The sequence below is a fragment of the Abramis brama genome, assembly GCF_963993115.1.
Source record: "Abramis brama genome assembly, chromosome: 13".
Lineage (NCBI taxonomy): Eukaryota > Metazoa > Chordata > Actinopteri > Cypriniformes > Leuciscidae > Abramis > Abramis brama.
The window spans coordinates 6,733,454-6,758,585 of NC_139975.1; the positions used below are offsets into that span (position 1 = coordinate 6,733,454).

General features: G+C 38.8%; 2 protein-coding genes across 3 annotated transcripts; one reads left to right on the top strand and one right to left on the bottom strand.

Annotated features, from left to right (window-relative positions):
* The first annotated feature begins 171 nt into the window (after positions 1-171).
* tubb4b (tubulin, beta 4B class IVb) lies at positions 172-3,209 on the top strand. Its single transcript, XM_084132758.1, has 4 exons — positions 172-386; positions 1,429-1,537; positions 1,669-1,779; positions 1,985-3,209. Exons 1-4 carry the CDS (start codon positions 330-332, stop codon positions 3,043-3,045), a joined length of 1,338 nt encoding a protein of 445 aa, XP_083988884.1. The 5' UTR covers positions 172-329; the 3' UTR covers positions 3,046-3,209.
* Positions 3,075-24,726, bottom strand: loxl3a (lysyl oxidase-like 3a). Of its 2 annotated transcripts, XM_084132757.1 has the most exons (15): positions 24,499-24,576; positions 23,197-23,528; positions 22,907-23,070; positions 21,103-21,320; positions 15,261-15,453; positions 14,925-15,105; positions 14,645-14,799; positions 14,018-14,188; positions 12,783-12,938; positions 11,516-11,675; positions 11,155-11,398; positions 7,421-7,536; positions 4,884-5,020; positions 4,285-4,396; positions 3,535-4,097 (listed from the first exon to the last, which is right to left on the bottom strand). In XM_084132757.1, exons 2-15 carry the CDS (start codon positions 23,489-23,491, stop codon positions 4,024-4,026), a joined length of 2,376 nt encoding a protein of 791 aa, XP_083988883.1. In that variant the 5' UTR covers positions 23,492-23,528; positions 24,499-24,576; the 3' UTR covers positions 3,535-4,023. The 2 variants fall into 2 exon arrangements, with proteins under 2 accessions (XP_083988882.1, XP_083988883.1); XM_084132756.1 differs by lacking the exon at positions 12,783-12,938 and having other exon boundaries at positions 3,075-4,097; positions 24,499-24,726.
* Between the last annotated feature and the right edge of the window lie 406 nt (positions 24,727-25,132).

Below are 25,132 nucleotides of genomic sequence, written 5' to 3' on the forward strand. Positions count from 1 at the left end.
TTTATTTTCTTTAAATACATTTTTTTAGATAAGCGTTTTGAATGTCGAGAGCCGTTATAACCGTTCTTCTAGCCAATGGTAATTCAGCCTGCCTATAATGACGCATCCGTCTGGATAAACCAATCATAAAAATGAGCACAAACAGGAGCCAATGAGAATGCTGGAGAGGGCGCACAGCAACCTATGAGAATGATGGAAATGTTGGTGATTTCTCCAGACTGAATAAGTAGGAGCACATCTCATTTTACGACCTCATTGTCGAGGGGTTTGAGTTAGAAGATTTTTGTTTCGGTCATATTTTGGGTTGTTAAGCAAACAAATACGCAAGAATGAGGGAGATTGTGCATTTACAGGCTGGACAGTGCGGCAACCAGATTGGTGCTAAGGTAAGAACTGAACGAATATGTATTATTTATTGTAATATATAATAAAGTAACGTTGCCTTTTGAGGGAAAGCTAATCTTCGCGGCTTTTAGGGTCATAACGTTACATTGTTAGTTTAATTGATTACGTTATTATTAACGTTACATATTTAGTATTTTCATTTGGCTGACTTGTGTTCTGTTTATTGTTAGTATTTATTATTGTTTAATCTTATTTTCTAACAGCTATTTTGTTTTAAATATGGCTTTGGATTAATCTGAACAGGCAACAAGTTTTTTTAAAAAATCTTATTTTTGAGTCCTCAACCAAGAATCGACGAAAAATGACTTAAAAAAAAAAAAAAAAAATTAAGGAAGTTTATTGTATGAAATCCGCACGATTTGAATGAACTAATGGTGAAACAATGCGTTAGTTTTAGGGTGTTGGCCGCGCCTGACCGGCGTAATGTCCGATACGCAAGCGAGTCGGTTCTTTGATTTGGTAGAGCCGAATCTTTCGAGATTTTGCTCGTCTACTAAAGTTGTCAACCGAATTTAGGAAGAGTCGTGACGCGACGCAGGCGAATAGATTTGAACAAACCGTTCGAACGAGTCGATTCGCTTAGAAGAATCACGTGTCGTAATGTGGCCGGTTGAATCTAGCTCATGGAAAAGTGCGGGAACGCTAATATCATGTTGAAAATACCCCCTAGCCCCATACAAAGACCGAATCTGAATTTCATCTCATTGTGCAATATCCAAAGTTTAAAATTCGAGACATTAAGTGCTGTGGTACTACGTCGCTGTTACTTTAAGCTCCCGGGTGGTGTAAAATGGCTCCGGTGACTTGGCAAACTCCATTTTAAAAGTGTGGAGCCCATTTAACGGAAAGCTCTGGCTATTCAATATTGGATTAACCTAGTTTTAATCGCTTCTATTTGCCTTTTATAAACCAATTCCATATCAATGCGTTTTTGTCATGGTCTAAATAAGTCTTTAGTCTAACTCAATTGAATGGGTAAAATAATAAATATTTTGTACCTTTTTTGAATCCATTTTATTTCAGTTCTGGGAAGTCATTAGCGACGAGCATGGAATTGACCCAACTGGCAGTTACCATGGCGACAGTGACCTTCAGCTGGACAGAATTAATGTTTATTACAATGAAGCCTCAGGTGAGCAGAAATTAATGCCTGTTGTATTTTTACTTGACTAAGATGTATCGTATGGCATTTTGTCCAAGCATTTGTCCTAAAAATCTGTCCTTTTTGTGTGTTTTTTTTTATTTATTTTTTTATATATATAGGTGGAAAGTATGTTCCACGTGCCGTACTCGTGGATTTGGAGCCTGGTACAATGGACTCCGTGAGGTCCGGTCCATTTGGTCAGATCTTCAGACCAGACAACTTTGTTTTTGGTAAATATTATTTTAAAAAAAAAATACAATTTTTACTACAAATATGTACCCGAGAGCAATGGTTTAGTTGGGATGTCTGATTTAGAAAAAAAATGATCCTGCACTTGCTCTGAACAAAATTTGAATGGCAAATTGTCACCTGATATGGATCTAGTTTCCTTTTGTGTTGAAGTAACTAAACTCCTAACCATTTGTCACCTGATAGGCCAGAGCGGTGCTGGAAACAACTGGGCTAAGGGCCACTATACCGAAGGAGCTGAGCTGGTTGACTCCGTTTTGGACGTGGTTCGGAAAGAGGCGGAGAGCTGTGACTGTCTGCAGGGCTTCCAGCTCACTCACTCCTTGGGTGGAGGTACAGGGTCTGGTATGGGAACCCTCCTCATTAGCAAAATCCGTGAGGAGTACCCAGACCGTATCATGAACACCTTCAGCGTGGTGCCCTCTCCTAAAGTATCAGACACCGTGGTAGAGCCCTACAATGCCACACTGTCTGTCCATCAGCTGGTGGAAAACACAGACGAGACCTACTGCATCGACAACGAAGCCCTTTATGACATCTGCTTCCGTACTCTCAAACTCACAACCCCTACATATGGTGACCTCAATCACCTAGTTTCTGCCACCATGAGCGGTGTCACTACCTGCTTGAGGTTCCCCGGTCAGTTGAATGCAGATCTCCGTAAACTGGCAGTGAACATGGTGCCCTTCCCCCGTCTGCACTTCTTCATGCCAGGCTTCGCTCCTCTGACCAGCAGAGGCAGCCAGCAGTACCGTGCCCTGACCGTTCCCGAACTCACCCAGCAGATGTTCGACGCCAAAAACATGATGGCCGCCTGCGACCCGCGTCACGGCCGCTACCTGACCGTGGCCGCTGTCTTCCGTGGCCGCATGTCCATGAAGGAGGTGGACGAGCAGATGCTCAACGTTCAGAACAAGAACAGCAGCTACTTCGTAGAATGGATCCCCAACAACGTTAAGACCGCCGTCTGCGACATTCCACCTCGTGGTCTCAAAATGGCCGCCACCTTCATCGGCAACAGCACTGCCATCCAGGAGCTTTTCAAGAGAATCTCTGAGCAGTTCACGGCCATGTTCAGGCGCAAGGCTTTCCTGCATTGGTACACGGGAGAGGGCATGGACGAGATGGAGTTCACAGAGGCTGAGAGCAACATGAACGACCTGGTGTCCGAGTACCAGCAGTACCAGGATGCCACCGCTGAGGAGGAGGGAGAGTTTGAGGAAGAGGGTGAAGAGGAGCTTGCTTAAGTTGACTACTGTTTGTTGTGTGGTCCATGTTTTGTTTTGTTTTTTTCCCTTTTTTCTAAACTTGTCACCCTTTTATATTTTTTTCTTACTGCATTTCCTGTCACTTAAAACCTTCAGTTGTTCCTCTTCATGTACATGTTAATAAAACAAATACAAGAACTTAACTGGTTTACTAGTGTTTCTCTGTTCTTGACAAGGGGAGGTCTTTCAGGTTTAAAGAGATGTGGAAAGGTATTAAATTCTATTAAAGTTGTTTAATTGAGCTCTGAAATGGTCAGGTCTTCACCATCTTTGCAGTTCCTATACATGTAAACCACTAGATTTAAGGTTTTGCAAGTAGTTTAATGGAAAATGCCCATTTAACTTGTGACCACTCAAATGTGGTTTAGAAAACTGCTAGCGTTTTAGTGGGTCTAAATTCCTAGTCCATAGCCATATTTTTCCAGATTGGATCTGAATGTGGGCATAGAAGATCATTCAAATGGCATCAAGGTGTTTAAAGTGCAGATTTTAATGTTTTAGTACATTTCAGAAATATACAGATATATGGACAAATCCTGCATGGGTTCAAAAATAAATGCACACACTGACTGAAGTATGAGAAACTTTCCATCAGCAATCAGTGTTTATAATTCCCTGATGCATGTTATAAATTCACTAAATGAAACCGGTGCATCACGTGAATGCTGACGTCTGCTCTGAGAGGAAGTGTATAGCCACTGTTCAACCACTTGCATTTGCATTGACAAAGGCCCAGGCCACAATCACAGCCCTGTTCTGTCTCTGAGGCCCTTGGCTACATGATCATTTCTGATCACCTAATCTAACATCAGCACGACAACATGTGATTAGACCACAGTAACAATGGATTCAAATGAGAATAAATAGTAACGTTAAGTGATTAAAGTTTCTCTTTGTCCAGAGCCACGTGGTTACTGCAGGTCACTGGGTTTGTTCACAAAAAAAAAAAAAAAAAAATTATGAGATCTTGTTGTTGAGCTGCCCAGGATAATGCTCAAATTCTTTCTCAGCCTCCTCACTGAATGAATCGCCTAGAAACACAAATAATACAAATTACGTTTACATAAAAAAAAACAAGGTAATTAAAAAATAATTAAGCTTCATTTAGTGCTGATTTAAAATATCCTAATAAGCAAGCATGCCATTTTATTCCCATCAAATCATGTTTAATAGAATCGGGCAGCTCAGAAGGACCCAGTGAACAACAGCACATCTCACCAAGATGACATTTATGCAACCAGACACGGTTGCCGTCGTATTTGCAGTTGCATCGCATCGCGTTGTTGGTGAAGTCACTCTCAGCCACCTCAAAGTTGGGGTTTATAACGACCTGACAAAGAGAAAAAAAAAATGTTTGCATAATTGTAATCAAGCTAACAGCATAATCAGCAAAGTAAGTAGCCTAGTGACAGCAAGATCTTTAAAATAAAAGACTGTTCTGGGCCTTTTGTTAGTTAATCCTAATCCGGGTGGGTCTTTTCCAGTAAAATCCGTCCTCCACCCTCCCTCTGTGTAATTAAGGTTCATTACATCATTAATCAAACCAAATCCTATTACTCTTCTAACCCTCGCATTCCTGGACATCATAGTGAACTGCACGAGATCTGACTAAACTCCACCACTAGAGGGCAGAACTGCAACAGCGCTTTGACAACTATTGACAAGCTGAAAAGCCCAGACAATGGGGTCCTACGGGACCAAAGTCTGCTCATGTGACTGCTCTTTGCTGTTAGTGTGCCATCTAGCTGAAGGAAACACATTTTTAACAAAGTACCAAGGTGGTTTCTCTTTCTGTGACTATAACCACAAGTGAATACCTGTAGAATGTAGTTTCCTGGTTTAACATCCGTGATGTCAATCCACTGGCAGTCGATATCATGTCTGTACAAGTCCCAGCAGCCCACTGTGATCCCCTGCTCACCAAAGTTAGCACATTCATAGCGCTTTGAAACACCTGCAACAAGGGAAGTGGCACCAGTGTATTTCTGGAGACAAGCCGAAGAAACCTTAACCCTTTCATGCATGAATTATGATAACCTCAGTCAGGATTTTTTTCCTATGTGTTTTTATTGCTCTTAGGGCATGAAAAACAAGAATTGATTTTTATTTTATTTTTTTACAAATTTTTCAAAGAGATTTTCAGATGTCCACTTGAGTGGACAGCATGCGGTTATGGTTTAAACTGAAGATATACTGTATTAAATAAGACAATAATCAAACAGATAAAGTATGTGAATTTAACAAACTAATCAATACAATTATATCAAATCATGTGAAAACTATAAAATATATACAAAAAATATAAACGCAAAATATTGCAAAGGCTTCATACAACTTCATACAAGTTGCACTTTGCGTATCTTTGATATCAGAACATGAGGACGTGATTCCATCAGAATTTTCTACAGCCTGTCAAGGTACAACTGTGGAAACCACTCAGATACTCCCTCCAGTGCACCAGAGTATGGATATTTACCCTTATTAGCTGATAATTCTGATTATGTTCAAGATGGACATGCACATTTCTATCATAGCCCTCCTCTGAGAAAACCTAGCGATACGTTTTTTTCAATCTCATCTGAAATGATCAGTGTTGGGGGTAATGCATTACAAGTAACATGCATAACGCATTCAGATTACTTTTTTGATGTTACAAGTAAAGTAATGTGTTACAAGTAACATGCATTAATCAGATTACTTTTTGATCTAACAAGTAATTAACTACAAGTAATGTGCATTACCTAATCAGATTACTTTTTGATGTAACGAGTAAAGAAACGCATTACAAGTAACATGCATTACGTAATCAGATTACTTTTTGATGTTATGAGTAAAAAAACGCATTACAATAACATGTATTACGAAATCAGATTACTTTTTGATCTAACAAATAAAGTAATGCATTACAAGTGTCATACATTATGTAATCACATGACTTTTTTTATGTCAATGAAAATTACATTCTAATAATACAAATACATTTATTTACAGTAAAAAAAGTCACTGCAGATTAAGTTTTTAAGTTTTAAGTTTCAAAAACAATATTCACATTATAATTATGAATTGTAGCTGAAATATAGCAATTGATGCATGACGTCCACTACAGTGGACATGTGATTAATCAGAGTTTTCTCTCAATCTAAAATCAAAACTTGGAAAATTTTACTGTGATATGACTCATTAGATATTGCTTGATGCTGCAATATTTTTTTTACCTACAAGAGTCTCCTAGGATAGAAGGAATGGGTGGATATTCCGGAGCAACTTGGCATGTCTGACTGACCCTTGGCCATCTTGGTTTGGAGGGGGAAAAAATCGAAACACAAAGGCTTGCCACTTGGTTGCAATTTATAGGATGATGCACCAGGGTCCAATGAAGAGGCTGATGTGCAACTTTGCCATAAAAACCCATGCAAATTCAAGAAAATGCATTTTTAATAGCTGTCCATTGTAGTGACCACTATGCGTGAAAGGGTTAAACCAGCCTACTAATAAACCAGTTTTTGTATTCCACTCCACTGTGCTGCTTTTCCATTGTTTCTTAATGTAAACATGCACTAGACAAACAACGCTCATTAAAAGAAGGTAACTTTTTTTCAACCTTGCTTTTTTTATTATTTCACTATAGATGTCAGATGTAAAGATGATATTTTGAAGAACAGTTGTGGGGCACCATTGACTTCCATTGATGTCAATGGGGCCCATCAGCTGTTTGGTTACAAACAATCTTCAAAATATCTTCCTTTGTGTTCAGTAGAAGAAAGAAATTCATACAGGTTTGGAACAACTTGAGGATGAGTAAATGATGAAATAATTTTTATTTTTGGGTGAACTATCCCTTTAAGCTAAGAGCAAGCTATCTTTGGCTGGTTTAGTGTCTTTAATATTAATTGCTTCAAATCTAAAGTATGTATACCACCCTAGATGTATAGCCTAAAAGTGACCGAGCAGATTTAAAGTATTGGTCACTGAAATGTATCGGTACTGATCCATAAACAGATTTCAATAGTAGACTCACTATACCCAGTAGTCTAGAGACCCCTAGTGTATAAACAACAACCATGGCATGAAAGCCAAAATTTATGACGGTTACTAAATCATTTATAGCACTGAAATAAAATGTTCCTTGATCTTTGGAAATAAAGGAGTTTATTGTAGCATAAAAACACCCTGTAACTCAAAACCTCCTGAAACCTAATTTATGAAAACTAAATTGATTATTTCTGTCACACACACAAAAAATAACATCAATAAAGAAGAAGAAAAAAAAAAAATTGGGTTGAGAGAAAAGATTAAAAGTTTGGTGTTAATCGTACAAACAAGTCCAGCATCTGACCTTTGACCTCTGTCTTACCTTCATGGCACTCGGTGTCCTCCAGACAGAAGCTCGCTTTATGTCCATCTGCCACTTTGGTCCCGTTTAGAGACAGCAGGTCATAATAGGTGAAGATATCCATACTATGATAGTGCCTGGAGGTCATAAACACAGTCTTCTGAAGTCTAACAGGGTTAAACCATCCAAAAACCATCATTCAAAAATAACCGGCTAAAATCCGGTAAATTTTAAAAACCATATCAAAGTACCCGTGCATGTGTTGTGCTACAGTACAAACTCATTTAATGTATGCTCTAAGATTATGACTTCCTTTTATAAGACTTTAATTGAATCAGTTTTCTTTTTGTATCGCAGCTTGGTTTGGCAATCTTACAATAACAAATATTAGCCTTGTTAAGGTGGCAGGAAAAGGCCTTTGATATGAACTATGATTTGTGCAATGTGTATATTGTTTGTATATTATGTATTATCTGTATGTCTGTGTTACCTTCATGCTGCAAAACTAGTTTCCCCTAAGGGGGACAATAAGAATTTAAGCTATCCCGAATCCTGTATACTATACTGCATCCTACAAATCTGTCATTTTCATGGAAAAAAGCAAAGATTTAAAAGGGCTTGGAGAGCAGATTCAGTGCTGTAGGCCTGTAGGAGAGAAGTGAAGTCGCAGTGTCTCAGACACTGGCTCCAGTCCCAGTCCTTTCAGCAAGAGCACACAACAGGTTTCCTCATCATCATTGTGTCGGACACATACACTGGGAAACCTGATGTCTGCTGGGAAGCTTGCAGTGTAAACACAGACCACCCCAAAGAGTTAATGAGACTATTCAAAGCTGCTCTTATTCATAAATCATCTGAAAAATGCATGGTGTGAGAGTACGTCAAAAGGCCCTACAGCTTCTACACCACTGAATTCAGACTTCGCAGTGATCTACAGCATTGAGAGGCTACTTTAAAGGGATAGTCAACACAAAAATAACATTTCTGTTATGTTTTTTGGTACTCGAACGTATATTCTTTGAAGAAGTAGATCTTGAGCAGTATTTTTGAGCCAGTTCTTTTTAGCGAACAGGTTCATTTGGTTCAAAAATCAATTAAACCCACTGAATTTGGTAAGTGTGAAAATTATGAAAGTGTTTATTTACAAAATATCTCATTTTGTTTCACAGAATAACATCAAGGAGAGTGAATGGTGACAGTTTTCATTTTGGAGTGAACTGTCCTTTAAGGATGGCACAGTTTACCAGAACAAAAAACAATAAAAGTGTATAAATGTATATCTGGCATTTCAATTATTGTTATAGTTTATTTTCCATGGTTTTATCTTTCTTATGGTTGGACCAATCAAGTAATTATAGTGTAACGGAGGCCAGCTAATAGTCGCTGTGCGAGTAAACCACACTCCTCTGATCTCTGATGCTAGAGTCTGCAGTCTTTAGCCTCCTTGTTAGAGCGCCTGACTCTCACGCCGGAGACCCGGGTTCGAGGGCGAGTAGGACCCGGGTGGAGGGGTTACAATAACAATAAGTAGCAGTTACAGGGTCATTTAGAAACCTGTTCCAAATGTTGGAGAGCCATATGACAGACCATAAATAACTATTCTGCAGGCCCCCAATAAATAGCATATGGAGCAAGCATGACATCTGGCCAAAAACGTTAATGTTTTTGACCATGTTTTATGAACTTTGGCCAGTAGGTGGCACATCCACCACCGGAGGAAAATATAATTTAATATTACAATGTTCATTTCATGCAAATATTGTAACTGGTTTGTCACACGGCTATTTGGTCCCCAATACTTCTCAATAAGAGTGAATATTTTCATAAATATGAATTTTCAATTCATAGACTTCAATGCAGAAAGCACAGAATAAGAACTTTTAAGGAGGAAAAACTGTAACCATGCAGTTGTAATGCAAAATGTTAATATTTAAGCACTAAGCCCATGCACTACACTTCAGCTCAGTGTAGTTGAAGGTTATACCATGACTAACAGAAACCACTGTGAGACTGATATAACCAGCCCTGGATCATGTCGGCACACGTGTTCATTTAAAGCAGAGACTGCCAGCTTGAACTTTCATTCACCCTGTAGGTTGTCCAGGGTCTGAAAGCCTCTGCTCTGGTTTGTAGGAAGAAATTTATATCAGATTATGACTTTTGGAATGTTGTTCAGCCGACATGACCACTAGCGCTCAGTGTTAGTAAAGCCATATGCGTCCTTGGGGATGCAGCTGGATCAGGTTGGAGCAAGAGGAGATTCAGCAAAGCTGCCAGACGCTTAAAAGAAAAACACAGTTGATAGATCTCTTTTCAAACCAAGCAAGCCAACCTATATAATCTATTCATGCATAATTCACTCTAAGGTCAAGTGGTGCTGTCATGCAAATACACAAATGCAGACCTTGGCCAATGCATTGCAACATAAGTTTACTTATCATGCATTCTTGCATTACTGTGGCAGTAAAAAACCTCAGTACTCAAGGGGTGGTAGAATCTTTAAATGTCTAAGGCATTTCATTGGATGTTGACAATTTAACTGAGTTTAACTTGATTGGCAAGAGTGTCTTCAAACTGTTGTCATGATAGTCGACCGGAAAGACTAAACTGACTGTAAAAGAAGACAGTTTTATGGATAATGCCTATTGTAGTGACCCTTGTGGGAATGCTAAGAATTCAATGACAATAGCAGGGATGTGATTTTTCCGGATTAATCCGGAATTCCGGATTTTCCGACCTGAAAATGTGACCTACGTGAATCATGCAGATCTGTAAAAAAAAGTTTTCGGGGTCTCAGTATATTTTCCTGCTTTTTTGTCCTTAGCCAATCACATGCCTGCAATAGTCAATGCATTAGCATTAAACATCATGAACTAACAATGAACACATTTAATAGTGTTCATTAAGTAAGGATCTAAGATTAATAAATGCTGTACAAGTGTTGTTCTTTTTTATTTCAAGCTAGTTATTGAACTACTATTGCTGAGTGTTACTTTTTGTAGGCCAAAACCCAGAAACGAGTTCACATGTGTTTGAATTGGTTTTTGGTTAAATGCCTGAAATTTAACAAGCTCAAGATATTTTCATGTTTTATTCTACTACATAAAATTCATCAGTAATACCCCCTTGTGATTTTTAAGCTTTTAAAGGCAGTTGCTGAAAAGTGGTTAAATGGGACTACAGAGGTTGTTGGGACATTAAATGTAATTTCACCGAACAGGTAAACTCATCTAATAACTAGTCTACTTTCACAGCCGTATTGTGTTAATAATTGCACTTTTGCAAACTATTCTAACTCAAACTTTCAGGGAAAATGTTTTTGAAAGAGCTGATTGTGGTGTCATTGAAATCATCGACCACGGTGTAGTTCATTAATAGCCTACTTTAGCTTTTTACTTACTGGCGATTGTATTAACGGTTTTTAAAAATTCATAAAAGTTGTGTTCATTTGTGAAGATCATGATGAATAAAATGTGTAAGAATCATTAACTTTAGTTGGTTTATTTTCTGCAATGACCCAAAAGCCAATGGAAAAATCAGAGGGAACGTGGTTTTTGCTAACTTCCATGTTGGCCAACAAAAATACATCACTGCAGCGCTCTATTTTGTAATGAAATTGAGCTTGCATAGCTATAAGCATTTGCATACTTGTTTTTGGGTCTTAATCACATGCTCCACCTTAAAGAGAGAACATATAGCCTGCGGGCCAGGTATGAGATTTGAAATTTAGCAACAACAAGAGCTCCTCTGTTTACCTATGGCATTCGTGCCACACCCATGAGTGGCGGCCGAGCCGTGGTCTGAAGTCAGCCTTGCCGATGTTGTGTATCTGGGAGGAGAAGCGTAGCAGGCGACGTTGGCCGTATGGCCAGTTGGCTTGAGCAGCTGATTTGGCGAGGCAGTTTTCCTCTGCTGCACAGTACAGCATGTGCAAGGGTCGGTCCTCGATGTACACGCTCTGCTCCACCAATGGAGCGTTCAGCACCAGGTCCGAAGCCGCTAGGGATTGTGTGAGAAAGTGAAATGTATTGTTTTAAAACAAAAATATGATGGAATAACTCTTCTTTTGAAACACATGCAAACAAACTTTTCTTTACGGACTTGCATATCACTCACTGTCTGAGCAAATGACGCCAGCGGAGAACTGCGCTCCCGCTCTTTTGCAGCTGATGACAGGATGATGCTGACAGTCGGTCAGAGTCATCTCATCTCCCTTACACTTCACTCCGCTCAGGACCATCTCTGTCACGTTACTGCTGTCCCAGTACCACGTTTCCTTAACACAGGGGAGAGCTCGTCAGTAGATGAATGAATATGGCAAATTACTGAACATGGATAAAACAAGAAACACAATTCAAAGCATGGTAATGTCAGCATTAGACATTAATTAAATCTGAATCAAACCATATAGCATATATATACCATATAAATACTTCCATTGGTCAAACAAACATTTAGCCATTGGTTGAGTTTTGGTGTTGGTGTTGCTGGTTGCTTTAGTTTGAGCCACAATGTTTCCACTTTCAGTCTATGAATAGATTTCTTATTATTGCGAAAAATTAATCTTCAAAAAAAAAAAGTAGAGAAAATTACATACTGTTGGAAAAAATTATATTAATAAATTATTTAAAGGGATATTTCACCACTGGAAAGATTAATGTGAATTTAAATTGGGTCATTTATGTAGTAGAAATGTGAAATTATTTTAGAAGTTGGTGCCTTCTAGACTGAGAAAGGCCAGGAAATGTATTTTTGTCTCATGTGGATGAAAGACAACAACTCCCAGAATGCACTTGCTTCGCTGCCCTACGAGGACACTCCCAAGCCACGCCTACCGGTTACAGAGGGCAGTATCGGAAGAAATGACACAACTAGGCTACTAGTCGACTCGAAACTGAGAAGACGGCGTTTTATCGTGAGATCCCCCTATGGGTGGGTTGAAGACATGCGGAACGAGCTCCTCCTACTGGCTGTAGTCTCTCGCCTCTGGACAAAAAAGCCTCCGATGACGCTAAATTAAGATTTTTCCGTCATCTGAGTTTTTTTTCCAGACACACAATACAGAAAACTCTCGTCTCAGGGGGACATGAGGGAGGGAAGCACGGTCATTCGAAAATACTACCGGGTTTCTACTGATGCAAAGCTTAATGCTAATCGGTGAAGTATCCCTTTAAATATAACTTTAATGTTTCAAGCATACTGAACACACTTCGATGTTTTAGTAACCTGATCTGGACTATTTGAAAGAAAATACTGACCCCAGACTTACCGGTACTGCATACTTCACACATGAATAGCTCACATGTCATGTTAATATGTGATTTCAAAACCAATCAAGCTGCGATGCTTGATCAGCCAGTCCCATAGCGCCTTGCTTACTCACAGTGATAGCATGCAGGCAGTATCTGAGGCCTAACTGTCTGCACGCCACCATGGCTTCTCTTCTGGTCCATTTGTCACTGCATATAGTTCCCCACCTGGACTTGACCTGAACCTCCACGCGACCCTCGTGATCCGTCCTGCCCCCCACCATACGAATCTGCGGACAGACCCCCACTGCAAGGGCTTAGCATGCAAACTAGGCTAAATAAAGTGAAGAAGCTAAAAAATTGCCGGCTATGCTAATGCTTGAATTACAAAGTTCTATATTTGCTAGTAATGATTTGATTTAGTGGATTATTGTGATCAGTCCCAGAGGCAAAAGAGCATGGTGCGTTTTGCTAATAAGTTCATGTATTGCAGGGTTAAGAGGTGTTAGCATTATGCTCTGTTCACACTGTCTTGTATTGTTATGGTAATCAGTTGAAAACTCTTGAAAATTAATGCACTTACACTGCAAAAAAATATGAGTTTTTTTTTCTTTCTTTTTTTGCAGGGTATTTCAGGGGAGGCGAACCCGTTCTGGATTATGAGTGGCCATATTTTTGTGAGACACCCCAGATTTTCCTACATAATATCAACACAGAAAATGTGGAAAACGTGCAAAGTTGTCTGGGTTTACTTATTTTTAATGCACTGCAGGTTTAAAACTTTGCAAAAACATACAGACATACCGTCACCACTGCTTAAAAAAATATCAGATTTCGACCAGGCCTGTACTGAGCCCCCAATGGGACAAGGTGATGAAAAATAATGTTAATGCATTTCCAAGCAAAACTTCTGTATTCCCCCAAGAAACTTTGCATTCGCTCACAAAACTTTTGTGTTCTTTGCGGGCAAATGCAAAGTTCTCTGGGAACGCAAAACATTTTGCGAGTAAATGCAAATTTTCTTGAAGGAACACAAAACATTTATTTCCTCCCATATTTTTCCCTTCACCATGTCCCTTTAAGGGCTCCATAGACCTGCAGAAAACATTGCATTATATTTGTATTATATTTTTAATTTTGCACCGCCATTTCAGTAACTGCAATTACATTAGTTTTCTTGCATTGGATTTTTTTTTTTCATACTAAGCTGATTTTTTTGAAGGTTATTAGAGTTTTGTTGTACAGGTAAACACACCTTACGATCACACTGTTTCTGTGCATCCCCCTAACCTTCATGCCATATTCACTTAAACTACTCATCAACTCCATGTCTGTGCCTGTGTTGTATGTTATACAGTGGTTATCTTACTCTCAGGCCACTGCTGGCATGTCCCAACCCCAGCTGTCTGCACACTACCATGGCCTCCCGAGATGTCCATCCGTCCCCACAGATCAAACCCCAGTCCCTCATCTCACTGCCTGATGAGAGCAGCAGCTCCACCCTCCCCTCCAACCGCGTCCGACCCCCCGTCAGGCGGATCTGCCACAGGTTACAGAGCAAGCATGAGAAAGAATGAAAAGACTTAAGAACCTTGACTTTGATCATTTAAACTTGATAAGCAGTGCTGCTTTAGGGCTGTGAGAACGTGTTTTTATTGCACATCGCATCACCTATTTGAATAAAGTGCTCATTTTAAGTGATTTTACAGATTTTGGTGGTGCAATGCTTTAGTTTGGATCAGCCCTGAACAGCATTGTTAGTGTTCATAGCTGAGCTAAGAACATTTTTAACACAATACAAAAACACATAAGCGTTAGTCGTAAATGAAGACACTTTGATGAGGGCATCAAAGATTTTGAAGTCTGATACATCAGAGACAATTATGGTTATATTAAATGTTAAACGTTAGATAAAAGCAGATTTGAGACAGTTTTTTTTTTCTCTATACACTTCATAGTTTACTTGCTAGAAATAAAATAACAGTATGTGTCTGACCGTTTTCTCAAAGCCCATGTAGGGAATATTGCAGATGACGGAGGCGTCCTCCATGTGTTTGCAGTCTTCAGCAGTGATGCTCTTATGAGGACAGTCCCACAGGCTCTTCTCATCACCACGACACTGAACCTCATTCATGTAGATGGGACCCATGCCTGTGGACAAGAGATCATAACAGGCTTTGAATGGGATATCTATCTATCTATCTATCTATCTATCTATCTATCTATCTATCTATCTATCTATCTATCTATCTATCTATCTATCTAGTGTTGCCCACCTTGGCCCATCCGTGCTCCAGTCAGAGCCTCTTTAGCGGTGCCGAAGCCCAGATCTCTACACACCACGCTGGCGGACTGCAGGTTCCAGCGGTCGTCACACACGGTACCCCACTCACTCCCCTTCAGGACCTCCACACGGCCCTCACCAGCCTTTGCACCGCCCTTCAGACGCACTTGAGCCTGGAGAATGAGAACGAGCATGATCAATGGAAGCCATAATACAGGTGTTCTTTTAATCCTGTTGATATTACCTCCAGAAATTGTGATTAATGTTAATATCAAATCAGTCCATTGAAAATGAATTATGTTAAACTTAATGAGCTTTATCTAATCACCATTGGATTGAGCTTGACTCTACGTGCTCTGGCCTGTGTGAACAGTGGCCCGGGCACACAGTTGACTACAGCAGCTCCTCCATTGGGACAGGGGGCGCTAGAGTTTGCTTTACTGAACTCCATCGTGCATGCTGAAAGATGAGCCTCATTTCCAGTGCAGGCCACTGAGTGGATCTTGTACACACTCTGGTGACTAAACAGAAACGCAAATGATCAAATGACAAACATTGTATCCCAAAACAATAGTAAGAAATTTCAATAATATTCTGTCTGCTGAAAGAATAATAACTGCTGTATGAGCAAAATAACAACAATTTATTATGTACCACATACAGTAGGCTTATAATACACCAGAAGATGTCTTTGAATTCTGAACCTTGCAGTGCTCAGACAAGTAAACCCGAATGGAAAGCATAACTGATTTCTTACATTCTATCAGCTTGCTGAGAAATAGTGTCCAGTCCAGTGTGAGCAAATACTGCGTACTGATGTTGCTTTTCCACTGAAGGACATTAAAATGTATTTATAGAGTGTACATCTATAGTGTATATATATATTCCCTCAAAATATATTATCTTATTACTTTCTCCTAACTTTGGGGTGAAATATGACCCAGACATGTTCTTGACAGCTTTCGAGAGATTCACCCGTCTAGTGTAGCCCACACAGCAGTATTTGCTTTATGAAAGGCAAGATTTTACAATGGTTCACCAGATTTATGACACATTCCAGACTCTCACACAGGTGATAACATGACCAGGAGAGGTCTGGTATAGAGTAATATTACTGTAGAGAGAGAGAAGATACTTTCCTCTTGTGTGACTTTCCAGCACATATGCAATTAAATGGCAGAATTAAAAAAATCAAGTAAAATACTGGAGAATAACATATATGTACAGAGGCCCCAAAAAGCATTTGGATGCTTAAAAATCATTGCATGGCATTAGATATCAAAATCTAAAACCAAGTGTCTTATGGCATATGCAAACAATTAATTTAAATTGCAAACAAATGAAAAAGAATACATTTTTGCACAATGATTCTGACATTCCGATATTTTTAGGTGTGACTTTAGTGTCCAAATCCAATTTTTTAAGTTATAAAAACAGGCCTTTTTATTCAATTTCTGGGAACCACAGACATTCATACAGACAGACATCTGAGAAGTGTAGGATATCATCCACAGTCTTGTAAATGTGCAGAGTGAGCTATTTCTGAAGTGCATCTAGCCAAGCACTTCTGGCACGAACCTGATGTCAGTGTCATAATTACAAAGATGAAGAGAAGTACAGTATTTTACCCATTTCCTTTCAGTAAATTATGTCAGAGCTCATGATCAGTTAAAAGCAGTGGAAAGGATAAATGGCAGCTTTTTCATCCACCCAATATTACTTGTGTTTAGTCAGCTTGTAGACTTTAATATTAAGTAACATTAAGTGTAAATTAACTGGCCTTCTGTCAAGAGAAGATATTTCATCAGTCAGACTGATGAACAGCCAGTGGGAGAGTGTTTTTGGAGCTCAACTTCAGCATGCTGAGGACTTGAGCTCATGTCTATGGAGGTATAAGTCAGTTTAATACACACACAGAGAGTGCATTGGTTGAAATGATAGCCATATTCTCACAATGCACACGTGAATTCTCCTATGCTGGCTTGTTTTTCTGTCCAGTCACAGACTGCTTACATTTCACCATCTGCTGTGAATCGGAGTAAGTGTCTGTGTTCAGACGTGGATGACTGTTTCAACACAGATGGAGGAGAGAAGCCATAAAAGCACAGCAAAACAAAGCAATGAAATCACATCGAACCTTCATTATGGCGACATCAAAAACCTGCCGCCACAAGCTGCTGTGTGTGGTTGCCAGAGCGTTGCTATGTGGTTTCTAAGGTGTTCAGAATGTATTTAGCATGTTATATGCAGTTACTAGGGTATTCTGCGGGGTTGCAATGGTGTTGTTTGCAGCAAGAACCTTGTCTTGATTAATAAATAGATTTAAGAGAATAAAATTCAATAAAAAAATCAATAAAATTATCAATAAAAATGAATTTGTGCATGTAACGAGGTCTACTGGAGGCAAGCTTGGAGAACCCAAGTGCAGTTTTATTGAACCATGAACATGGACATGGAACTTTGTGTGTTTTTGATATAACCTTGTGTGTATTTGACAGTTTAAGCGCAATAAAGAGAACTTAGTTTAATACTCAATAAGACGTGAAAGAGAACTTAGTTTAAAACTCACAGGACGCACCATCTGACATCCAGATTTCTGTGCACGCGTGCTTCTGATATGTGCACTGTAAAAAATTTGCTGTAGCTTTGCAGCTGTTTGCCAGTAACTTACTGTAGATTTAAATCGATGTTATTTACTGGCAACAGTTTGCTCAAAGTTAAATGAACATTAAACATTAACAAGTCTTTGTCTTTACAGAATAAAACTATAAAATAACAACCTAATGCAAAGCATTCTGGGAACCAGAAATCTTCATCAACCTTTTTCTGTTTTTTTCCTTCAGATTTTGGTTCCCAGAATGCTTTGCATGAGGCTGTTATTTTAGTTTTATTCTGTAAAGATAAAGACTTGTTAATGTTTAATGTTCATTTAACTTTGAACAAACTGTTGCCAGTAAATAACATCAATTTAAATCTACAGTAAGTTACTGGCAAGTAGCTGCCAATAATACTGTAATTTCTACAGATTTTTTTTAACAGTGTGCACTCAGAAAACCATCATACGTTTAGACTGATAGGGCTTTAAAACACATGCACATAATAAACTTTCATGATGATGAAGAACTGCAATGTCATGTGAGCGTGGCGACGATAGAGATGATAATCAAAACCAAAACATGTTTTAGTTTTTAGCAAAGTAACCATGCACTGTAAAGGCTCTGAAAGCGGGGTGGATTTGCATTTAAAGAGACATACACAAAAACAGCATGTTTTTCCTTCCACTCAAAAATGATCTGTGGGGTATGTTGAGCTGAAACTTCACAAAAACATTCTGGGGACACCTGAGACTTATATTACATCTTGTAAAAAGGGGCAAAATAGGTCCCCTTTAAAAACTGAAGTGTCGCGCTGGAATTCATTTTTGGCTTCTGTAAACATAAAGCCCACCTTCTTTGATTTAATTGGTGATTTCAATCATTTTGTATTTGTAACTTTTACAACTTTTTGTTATCCTAACAACAAACAGCAGGATCAATATCAAACATTGGGTAGACAGTTTGGACATTTATAATTATTGGGAGGGCGGGGACTTGTCCCTGTCAATGGTGGATACCATATATGGATGGTTTGCGGTACAAACGGTGCAGGACCACATCACATTACCATAACATTTACCTATCGCTATAATATTAAATCAGAATGAATCAGAGAGACAAATAACGCCGCAGCTCAGTATGAAATTTCCATCAGGGCCTCACTGATCTGTATTGTACATTTTTCACTGGCACAATGATAAAACTTCCTCATCCCTCACAGTTAAAAACACGTTGGCTGGCAGCCCAGTGGTAACATATGGAATTGATTTCATTTTGCAGGATTTTGTAAACATTCGTCATTACTTCATGTGACAATGCATAACTGCTGCATCCCCCATGACCTCACAAAACACTGGGTTGTTTCTCTGACAGCTCATATATCCATCAAGATTCGTGTGTATGTGCTCACATTCGCTGCCAGGTTTCATAACAACATATCCTGACTTGCATAAGTGGATTCTTGCAAAAGTCTTTTTGGCCGCAGCATGGGAAGTGTATGATGATCTATAATGATTCATTGGCCAAAGATCATGAAATAGAGACATTTTCCATCTTTTTAAAAGTGTCTGAACACGTGCAGAAACCAGGTATATATTTAATGGTGTATATGAGCTCTTCATTTTGAGTATTTGAGGGAATAATGGAAACTATTTATGTGGTTTTGCAGTAAAAAATTACAAGCAGACATCCAAATTAATTTGAAACAATGAACATTCAATCTTTTGGATGTCTAGATGCTCTGACTGAAACACAAACACTAAAAATAGGTTTCAAATAACATAAACATAAAAATGCACAATAATTTCCATAAGAATCCAAAATAGTCTAGATCACACAGACAAGTGATCATTTAGAGGAAGGCAGCAAGCCACAAATTAGACAGTCAGCTTCGAGGAATTTGAAACCGACCATCTTGTTTTTAAAATGCTGTTTTGATCACAAAGTTCCTTCAACTGTTGTAAAATACATATTTATTTTGTTTACAGCTATAAAATACCTGAAATTGCCTCAGAAACTACTTGGGCCACCACATTATATAACAAAATATCTAGCGGTATAAGTATAATAAAATATAAGTGTATTAAAAAATAAGTGGTATTTAATAAATAAAGAATTAGCACACTTTTCGAGAAAAATATAGCTTTTAAGTGATGAGAAAACAGATACACCATTCAAAATGAAGATTTTAAGAACGCTGCATCCGATATCGAATACTTCCCTATACTACATAGCTAGTAGGCAAAAAACAATATGTGACAAAAAAATGTCCGAATTCACACTACTCATAAAAGAGTAGGTAAAAAGTACCGCCGGTGACCTACTGCTACTTCTGACGAGATTCTGAAGTGTGCATACGACAGACACTTTACTATCCCATGAGAGGATTTATGAATGGAGGTTAATTGACGCAAATGACGCTGGTAGGTCACATGATAATGACAGCATGTCGAATGTAGTATGTTTGGAATCTTGATTACATTCTTAATTCACACATTAAAGGGCTGGTATAATGCCACTTTTTACAAGATGTAAAATAAGTCTCTGATGTCCCCAAAGTGTGTATGTGAAGTTTTAGCTCAAAATACCCCACAGATCATTTTTTACAGCATGTTAAAATTGTCCCTTTTTGAGGCTGAGCAAAAACACGTCGTTTTGTGTGTGTCCCTTTAAATGCAAATGAGCTGCTGCTCCCTGCACAGAGGGCGGAGCTTCAAGAGCTTGTGTGTTAGCAGCTCTGATTACCTAAAATGTCAGAAACTGCTCTGTCTTTTTATGTTTAAACTGGAGTCGGACAATGATGGAGAGACTCAAGAAGAAATGACAACATGTAGAATACAACAGGACATTTCTGAATGGTTAGTTAATGAATTTATGTTGCTGATGTGGAGTTAACTAATGTACTTTTTGAGTGATTGCGCTAAAATTGCTTATTCAAAATAAGTACCTACTCAAGAGATTTCAGACACAGCCATCGAGTGTTGTGCCACTTAGTAGTTGTCAAACATTAGTTGATCATGTTCATTAAAGTGACAAACGACATCATACGTCCACTAAAAATCATTAAAACCAAAGACTTTAGATATACAAACAAAGTGCACTCATTTTACTTATGAATTGGAGAAAGTGCAACGCAATATGGCGGAATAAGTCACAACTTGAAAAAAATACGCTTTTTGAACACTATTCGAGCATAAGAAACTACATTTATGAGACCGTTTTTGTAAGATTTCATTGGTGATTTCTAATTTGAAATTTCATTGTAAGCTTGGTGAGCAGCTTCGGTGAATTTTATATTTTACATATTTTGTTTTTTAATTAAGTTCTAAGTGCAGCTTATGTGTCCAAATGCGTTTTGCGGCCACTGTGCGTAAGATGTGTGTGTGAAATACCATTTCAAAATAATTTCAAGTAAGTTCGCCATTTGATAGACAATAGCTGTTTATTCACTAAAAGACGACATTTTGTACTAATCATATTGAGCACCTTAAGTTATCAATCGAACATTTGATAAATACTGTTTTTTGAACAACCATAATTAGTTTGATCCTTGTATCCTTGAAACATGCCCATTACCTGCTTGGCTTCTTGGCCGTAGTTCTCTGGGAAGGGAATCCCATCATGCCACACACCACTCGAGAGTTCTTGGTGGTCCAGCCAGTGTTGCAGATGTGACCCCATCCGTCCTTAAACTTCACCTCTATCACTCCCTCCGTCACAGGCATACGGCCGGCATGGGCTCCTGAGAGTGGACGCAGACGAATCTTCTCCATACGGTTTTTATCCACCTGCATCTAAAACAAATGCAACTCTACATCAGGAGAGGTAAATGTGATATAGGGTATATACTGGTTTCAAGACCAGTTTTATACTGTGTTTTTTCAAGTACGTGCATGTCTGTGGTGAAGATAAGTCCAGTACGTCTTTCTGATAGATATAAGCCTTATATTTGTTTAACTAGTCAGCTACAGTCTCCAAATTAAATTTCATGCAGGGTTTTTAGGAAACGAGTCCGTCTGTTTGGCTCATGCTGGACACGAGTCATCTCACACGAGGGGTTTGGATCACTGTGGTAAGCGGCCAAACCACACCTTCATTGAGCATTGGCTAGAACACAAACTCTCTCCACCATTTACACAAGCACTTCCAAATGTCTGGCCAGCACAGTCCACAAAGTCTGCTGAGCACCTTGCCATGAGACAATCAACTGAAATCTGAAATTGGAACTTGGGTCTCATTCTTAACCTAAGGCTAAACTGCACAGCAAAGTAGCAGCAAACCACGTCTATACCAGTTGGCTTTCTCATGCAATGCATTGTGGAGCAATGCATTCTGTAGTGAAGCACCACAATGTGGTGTTTGCACCTCTAGTTAAACTGTCTAGTTAAACAAATATACCACCACATTGTGGTGCAATGCGTTCTATAGTGAAGCACAGAGTTTCGGCCAAAATTTCAGTCCCCATTAGGAAAAGTTCATAAATCATACTTACTGATTTTTTGTTTGTTTGTTTGTTTTTGAAAACACATACACACATGTTTTAAGGGTTAGGTTTAGAGGATACAATGTAAAGTTTGTACAGTATAAAAATCATTATTTCTATGCATAAAACTCAAAAACCCAATGTGTGTAGTTATGTCATAAGTCTACACTAAATTAGATAACTGACAAAAAAGCTTTCAAAAAAGCTTGCATTTCTATGAAACAAATAGTGAGCACATTATAATTACTTTGGTATGTTCTTTGGGAAGAACATTCTTCTTGTCAATCTGTGTTTCTGAAAACATTTGTACATTTGGATGTGAAATCAATCATTTGCAACATTCCAGTAAACTCAGACACATCTGATTGTGTGTAGTGAAGCACAAACAGCAGAGGTTTTCAGAGGTTCGTCTGACACCCACTCGTGTTCTCAGTGTTCTTTCAGCCTTCCGGACAAGAACACGGAGAAACCTGGCACATATACTGAGCAACGTCACTTCTGCGTGCCCTCGACTCTTCCTTCTCTTTTCTTCTCTCCTGTTTTTCAGTCGCTAATTCTCCTAGCTCTTGTATCTCTACATCTGTCTCTCTTTCTCTGGTGTTCTTCCAGGCAGATCATCAGAGATGAATTTACAACTGAGCAAATACTTTGAGTCGAAGCAGAGTGACTCTGGCTGTGGACACTCATTATGTGGATGTAGGAGAGAGAGAACATGCAGGAAAATCAAATGTCAAATGGAGAGAGAGATGAAAAAGTGAAGAGATAAAAGCAGTCTGCAAACAAGTGATGCAAACTTCAGGGTTGGCATCATGCAGCTCTCTATGTAATGGCGTAATTGTTATTTTTCTCTGTTTGCCAGCATCAGTGGCATGGCATTTGATGGAAGTGATCTTTTACCTCAATGATGTTGGATTCTGCAAAGCCCGGAAGTCTCTCGTCTTTACAGACAACCCCTGCGTCCTCTTGGTGCGTGCAGTCGCTGTTCCCCCAGCCTCGGGACACACATTTCTCTATGCTGTTTTCCGTTCCTCCACACATGACATTATCAAGCCAGATTTTACCTGCAGGGACATGGATCTCTAGGTGAGGTTACAACAGGAGTTTCAGAATCTGGTCATAACTAAGCACGAACGCGACAAACTACAATAGAAATGTAATTTTGCTAATAAGGTTTATTTTTATCTCACCATTGCCCGGTCCATACTTCGCACTGTGCGACCAGCTTAGTGCCTCCACGAACCCTAGATGATGACATAGAACATGAGCGTTGGCCAAGGTGAAGTCATCATCGCAGATAGTTCCCCACTCTCCACTGTAAAACACTTCCACTCTTCCTTCATTGTGTTTGCGAGGGTATCCGGCCAGACGAAACTTCATTTTTCCATCATGAGATGGAGAGGGGGTCTGGCTGAGACAGGAGGGCAGCCAGGCGGCCCATAGCACCATAGCAATCACCGAATCCCATAATTCACCTCTCAGCATGGCTTGAGCATGTGAGAGATGAAGAGAGTAAGAGAAACTAAAAGAGAGAGTGATATACAGTATATACATTATTTTGCAAGGTGTGCATGAAATGATCCTAAAATAAAGAAAAACTCACTTAAAGCTTCAATGTTCCCTGTTTCCATGAAACAGGGCAGGGCTGAAATACTATTAAATTTATAAAATATCATCAGGTTGAGAATTCTCCAAATATCACTCAGTTATAATGTTAGTTTTACTTATAAACAGTGTTGGGTGTAATTCATTACTAAAAAATTAATTCTTGTAATTGAATTACTTTTATTTTCCATTCCCTTGAAAAAGTAAGTAATTACTCCTAATTTTTCAGTAATTTTATTGCACTTATACGTAATTGCATTAAATACTGTACTGAACAATTCTATATAAAACAATTTTATGTCAAAATTTTACATCTAATGATAAAATGTATAGCCTAACCTTCTCCCTTTAAATACTTATGTCAGGTCAAGAATCATTTATGCAATTTTATATGATTTATTTGAAAGAATTTAAAAAGCAGTTTCATGTCTGTCCTTGTATTGTTCAACTTGTCAATGTTGATATGGGATTTTATTACTTTATTAGAGTAACTTAACTAAGACTGCATGCTTAAAATTAAAATACGCAATAGATAAGTGTACATGTGCACATGAATGACAGAGCATAGTTGGCTATTTCCAAACTTTGTTGGATTTACATGAATTACATCTGAACACCAGTTGGATACACTGGCAAATATTCCTCAACATAGTTGAATATCGTCTTAACTTTAATTATTCAATTACACAGTCGTGTTTAAGATGTAAGATGTATTCTTATTTAAGATGTATAAGAATCAGAGGTTTTCCATATATAAATTAACTTTTGTGCAATGGAAAGATTCTATGCATATTAAAGTTTCTTCATAGAATAGATGCCAATACCTGCCAATACAAATAAACAAAATGCATTAAAATAAAATAATCTTGTGTCCATGCTCCACTTACCTGAATCCAGGAGACAGAAACTTGCACAGGTTTTCTGCTGAGTCAAGTGGTTGTGGGCTCAGGTCAGATCTTATCACAGTTTGATCAGTCACTGGAAGTTTAAAGCATCTGGGTTAATCACAGGACGCTGTTGCTGTCTGCAGAGAGAGAGAGAGAGAGAGAGAGAGAGACAGAAGAGAGCTGGCGGGATGCAGAGGTTGAACTGGAACTGCCGTATCTGCCCGTTTCACAGGTTTATTAAGAGGAGGCAGGTCTTATGTAGAGGTCTCTCTCAGAGTCAGAGTCAGTGAATGGAAATGTCCCGTCATCCCGTCACTTTCTCCCCATTTCTGGCAGAGGGTTTTTTTCATAATCAGGAAAAGACTCTCTGAGGATGCATGTGTGCAAGCAGTAGCAGGAGGAGGGATGATGAAGCATTTTCTCCACTCTCTCCTTTTAATGATATTCTATTTCACATGCATTTTATATATAATTATTCTTGCATAAACATCAAACAATTAAAGGCCAACAGCATAATCTAGACTTGAAAATTAGACACCTCATGTGTAGTCAACAATTCTCACCTCCAGCTCAAGTCAGCTGACGACTAAGAAACAGCGCCATCTTGTGGGCATTAGTACACAGTGCCCTAGGA